A 5,130-nucleotide genomic window follows, 5' to 3' on the forward strand; every position below is an offset into this window, starting at 1 on the left:
TGGGATGGCGTATGCTTCCGGCCACTTGGTAAAATAGTCCATGGCCACAAGAACATAGCGGTTTCCTCTGTCTGTGCGAGGAAATGGGCCCATGACGTCCACAGCTACTCGCTCCATTGGGGCTCCTGCTGGTTGCTGCTGAAGCTGAGCCCGGGACTGGTCCTGTGGCCCTTTGTGTGAGGAACATGCATCACAGCTGCGGCAAAAGTCCTCCACGTCCCTCCGCTGTTGACCCCAGTAATAGCCCTGGCGGAGGCGGCGAAGAGTCTTGGAGACCCCAAAGTGGCCAGAGCCAGTGCTCCCATGGCAGGCTCCCAGCACAGCTGACCTCAGCGACCTTGGCACCACAACCTGCCACCTCTCCTCCCCCGTGGCAGGATCCTTCCAGGCACGCTCCAACACCCCCTCCTTCAGCCTGAGAGCTGCAAACTTGGCCCACAGCCCCCTGGTACAGATGGAAAACCCAGTGACCTCATCCCAAAGGGGTTGCTCCCCCTTCTCCAGCCACTTGCAGGACCGGCAGCAGGTCTGTGTCTTGTTCCTGCCGTGCCCTCCACTCCGCTGCATCCACCACCAGAAGAACCCTGCAGGCGAGCTGTGCTGCTCCGTCTATTGTCGTGAGTTCCCGCTCTATTTCCTCTCGCTTCTCACAGTAACGGCAGCCAGCTGCAGCACATGGGCGGCGAGAGAGGGCATCTGCGTTAGAATGGTGCGTCCCTGCTCTGTGCTCCACGGTGAAATTGAAGGCTTGGAGCTCCTCCAGCCAGCGAGCCACCTGTCCCTCTGGCTCCCTGAAAGACATCAGCCACTGAAGGGCAGCATGATCAGTTCTGACAACAAATGCTGTGCCGCACAGGTAGTATTTAAAGTGTCTCACCCCCGCCACCACAGCCAACAGCTCTCGTCGTGTGACACAGTAGCGCCGCTCGCTCCTGTTCAGGACCCGGCTGAAGTACGCCACCACCTTCTCCCCTTCCGGTCCAACCTGCGACAACACCGCTCCCAGCCCCACATTACTTGCGTCAGTGTCCAGGACAAAAGGCAGGGCGGGGTCAGGGGGGGCAAGGACTGGGGACTCTGTCAGCGATCTGCGGAGGGTGTCGAACGCCTGCTGACAGTCCTGGGTCCAGATGAAGTCACGGTCCTTCTGCAGCAGGTGGAAGAGTGGTGCGGCTATGGAGGAAAAGCCCTTCACAAACCTCCTGTAATAAGACGCCAGTCCTAGGAAGCTTTTGAGCTGTTTCGGGTCTGCTGGTGTGGGCCACTCGGTAATGGTGTGAATTTTTTCCTCCAAAGTGCTGATGCCCTCACGACCCAGCTTGTGGCCCAGAAACTCCACCTCCCTCCTCATGAAGTGGCACTTGTCGGGATGCAGCTTCAGGCCTGCAGCCGCCACCCTCTCCAACACTTGTCTCAGGGCATCCAGGGCAGCATCAAAGGAGCTCCCGTGCACTAGAAGATCATCCAGGTAAACCAGACACCGTTGCCGTGGGACGCCAGCCAGCACACTGTCCATGAGCCTCTCGAAGGTCGCAGGAGCGTTGCAAAGGCCAAAACTCAGGACTTTGAACTGCCATAGTCCCCTGTTAGTGCAGAAGGCTGTCTTCGGTCTGGATTCCGGGGACAGTGGCACCTGCCAGTAGCCACTCCGCAGGTCCAGGGTGAATAACCAGGAGGACCCGGCTACTAAGTCGAGGGACTCATCAATCCTGGGAAGGGGGTAAGAGTCTTTCTTCGTCACTTTGTTGAGTGGTCTGTAGTCCACACAGAAACGCATCCTAGGACTTTTTTTCTTAGGCACCATCACCACCGCGGAGGCCCACGGGCTATCAGATGGTTCTATGATGCCCGCCTTCATCATTTCACACAGCTCCCTGTCTGCAGCCTCCTGATGAGCCAGGGGCAGGCGGCGGGGGCGCACTTTAATAGGCTGGGCATCCCCGGTCTCAATGACGTGCTCTACCAAGTGTGTCAAGCCAACATCACTTTCTTTCAGGGCAAAAATGTCACTAAACTCTTTTAGTACCTGCCATAGATTCTCTTGCTGCTGTGGAGTCAGCCCCTCACAGTTCTTTGACCAGATACTCCTCACTGCTGAGAGCCTCTCCTCCTCCTCCTCCTCCGCTCGCTGTTCTGCTGGCGGGTCTGCAGGGGTCTCTGCGGTGGAGGTGGACGCCGCGGCAGATGCTGTGCAGACTGGGGGAGGAATAAGCGGCACCTTCTTCCCATCAGGGAGTACGAGGAGGCCTTTGCCTAAGTCCAGTACACCACCAATGGCTCGTAAAAAATCCAGCCCAAGGATGCAGGCGTCCTGCACGTCAGCCACCCAGGCAGCATAAGACACACCGAGGTCCCCCACCTTGAACTGGAACACTCCCTTCCCTCTCATTGGGGCCAGATCACCGGTCACAGTCTTAAGTTGCACGTTAGTCGGTTGTACAGCAGCTCCAGTTGGGACAATATCGGGTCGGACCAGCGTTGCATTGGATCCCGTGTCCAGCAGGGCCGTACAGGACACCCCCGCAATCGTCACTGGAACATGGCAAAAGCCGCCAACCTGGGTCCAGCCCACAGTGATGGCCGCACCGGGTGGAGGTGGCGGTGGTGTGGGGATGTCGTTCTCCCAGGCCCGTGTACTCCCGCCTACACGGGCCCGTGGGCGTTTCCCTGAACCGCTGCAAGCTTGGGGCACTGCCTGATGAGGTGTCCGACTTGTCCACATCCCCAGCAGCTCTGAGGTCGGCGGTGTGGGCCAGCCCGAGGGGAAGGCGACTGCAGCGAAGCTGTCTGCACCAAACTGCACAGGCCCGCTGGCGTCTCCATCTGTTCCACAGGTGCTGACACAGCCCTCACCACGTGTGCGTCGTCAGCGCCCCCAGAGGATCCTGCAAGCATCTCCCTCTCCAACGCTAGCTCCAGGGCTGCACTGAGTGTGGCCGGCCGAGCAAGCTGAGTTTGCATGCGGAGCTCTTTAGGGCTCAGGGCCTGCAGGAACTGGTCCCGAGCTAACTCCGCCTGCACTGATGGTGGCATGCTGTCATACGCCCTCCGGCAAAGGCACTCGACTTCATGGGCCAAAATGCGGAGGGGCTCACCTGGCAATCTGCGTCTGTTGTGGAACTCCGACCTCAGCAGCACTGGTTGGTTATACTGCCCGAAGCGCCTCTGAAGTGCTCCGACCAGAGCATTATAATCTCCCCTCTGCTCCTCGGTCAGCAGCAGCAGGCATGCAGCTGCATCCTCACACAGGCACAAAGCCAATTGGAGAGCTTTATGTTCCTCAGACCAGCCAGCTGCAACAGCTAACAGCTCGAACTGTGCGATAAACACTTCCCATGGCGTCTTGCCGCTGAACTTAGGCGTTTTTATATTCGCTGCAGCTTGCTGGGCGCCGCCATGTTTGTTTACATCACGTGACGGCGCGCCAAGCGAGGTCGACTCCTTCCCGCCGGAATCGCGGCCGCTGTGCGAACAGTTCCCGAGCCTAGTCAAACCTGGAGAAAATCCAGCCTCGGCAGACAGCCGCAGCGCTGTTTCCCTCACTCCATGGGCGGGCGAGCGCGGACGAACCTCCCTCTCCTCCGTCTCCTTCTTAATCCTGCCCGGCAACATCCTCGTCTCGTAACGGCAAGAGTCGCCGGCAACAGGGTCTCGGGCGTTCTGGGGTTCTTTTTTCTTTCTTCACTTCTGACACCAATGTAACGTTCACAAGAACCAGACGGTTGGGGTCTCAGTTTGTCCGTTTATTCGGCACATAAGCCAGCGGGTTGTTAACTCAGGGGGAAGCGCTCTCGAACTACACCTCTCTTCAGCCTGGCACACACACAGAACAACCAGGTCCCCCCACCCCTTCCTGTACACCACCCTCACTACTTCCTGCAGCCCAACCAAACATGAATCTTAAAGGAACAACAACAGTGTGCAGAGAAAACCAACATGTCACTGTCCAGTAACACTTAACCATCGTTACAATATATTCAAGAAATATCAGGTTTTAAAATTACAAAAAGTGAAGAGAAATACACATTTTCCAGGTAAAAAAAATATATTTGGAAACCTAGATTCAGATTGCTAATGAAAATATCATCTTTTATTGATGCCATATACTCAATATTTAGAGTATCTGTTGAATTGTTCACGTAGGCATTAAAAAATTATCACGATCCAAGAAACAGCATGCTTAAAAGGCAGGACCGAGCACATTCTGTTCGTGATTAGTCTGATATCTATCGACTAATCTGTTTGTGTCTACACATTCCACATCATTTCAATTAAAATAACCCAATAGATAAGTAAAAGTAATGAGTTCTTTAGATTTGTGAGAGAGACAAAAGTCCAGTATATAGTGCTGTTTTCAAATTCCCCAAAGCCTCTTATAGAAGAAGAGACAGTCTTTGGAGAATACTATGCAAATCTTTCCACAGCGTGACTAGATCAAAAGTTGGGACTCGTCTGCTGTACGTTGTGAGCAGACTTTAGTGGAGAACAGTGGATAATTAGATAATTAAGCAACAGCTCACGTGATCTGCAGCTGCAGCAGCAAGGGGAGAGCTTTTGTCAAATCAAATTCCCTGAATGTTAATGTTATGCAGTTGTGCCCAGAAACTGCCAATGTTTGTCTGATTATCCACTGCTTATTGCCATGATGGGATTCATTTTTATTGCTACACAATTTCTCCGATATTACTGCAATTATTAACTCCTGGTGAGAAGACATCCGATTTGGACTTCATCAATCGATGAAGTGGCTGATATATATGTCCCACTAGGCACCTTCAGTACATACTACCTGTCTCATTAGAATCATAAACTAGAAAATCAAGTTTTCCAACATGTACTTTGTTTTATGAAAGAGTGTCTTTTAACACCAACTGTGGTTTGAACTGTGAAGGTTCTCAGTCATCCAGGTCATCGTAGTCTAAGGAGCTTGGAAAGAAAAGCGTCTGGACTTCTTTAAGTTTCTTGAAGACGTTTCACCTCTCCCAATCCAGTTTTGAGATCCTTTCCCAGACGCCTTAACACCCACTCACATCCTGGGCCATTTGACCTCAGTAAATCACATGATAGGGTGGGGTAGGGTAGGTTTCACAGTGGGTTCATCCGAAACCTTGGTTGTTGGTGACCCACACC

The 5,130-nt window shown here is 53.7% G+C and overlaps 1 protein-coding gene across 1 annotated transcript; it reads right to left on the reverse strand.

The window, feature by feature from the left end:
• Positions 1 to 502: 502 nt before the first annotated feature.
• Positions 503 to 3,612, reverse strand: LOC146711678 (uncharacterized; the record flags this gene model as incomplete). The annotated part of the gene is made up of 2 exons (XM_085452971.1): positions 2,854 to 3,612; positions 503 to 2,797 (listed from the first exon to the last, which is right to left on the reverse strand). Coding segments are annotated over exons 1-2 (3,054 nt in total), but the record flags the coding sequence as incomplete, so codon positions are not given.
• Between the last annotated feature and the right edge of the window lie 1,518 nt (positions 3,613 to 5,130).

Source organism: Copadichromis virginalis, linkage group LG4 (genome assembly GCF_057382275.1).
Source record: "Copadichromis virginalis isolate Kocher_CV1m ecotype Utaka linkage group LG4, C_Virginalis_male_GT1.1, whole genome shotgun sequence".
Classification (NCBI taxonomy): domain Eukaryota; kingdom Metazoa; phylum Chordata; class Actinopteri; order Cichliformes; family Cichlidae; genus Copadichromis; species Copadichromis virginalis.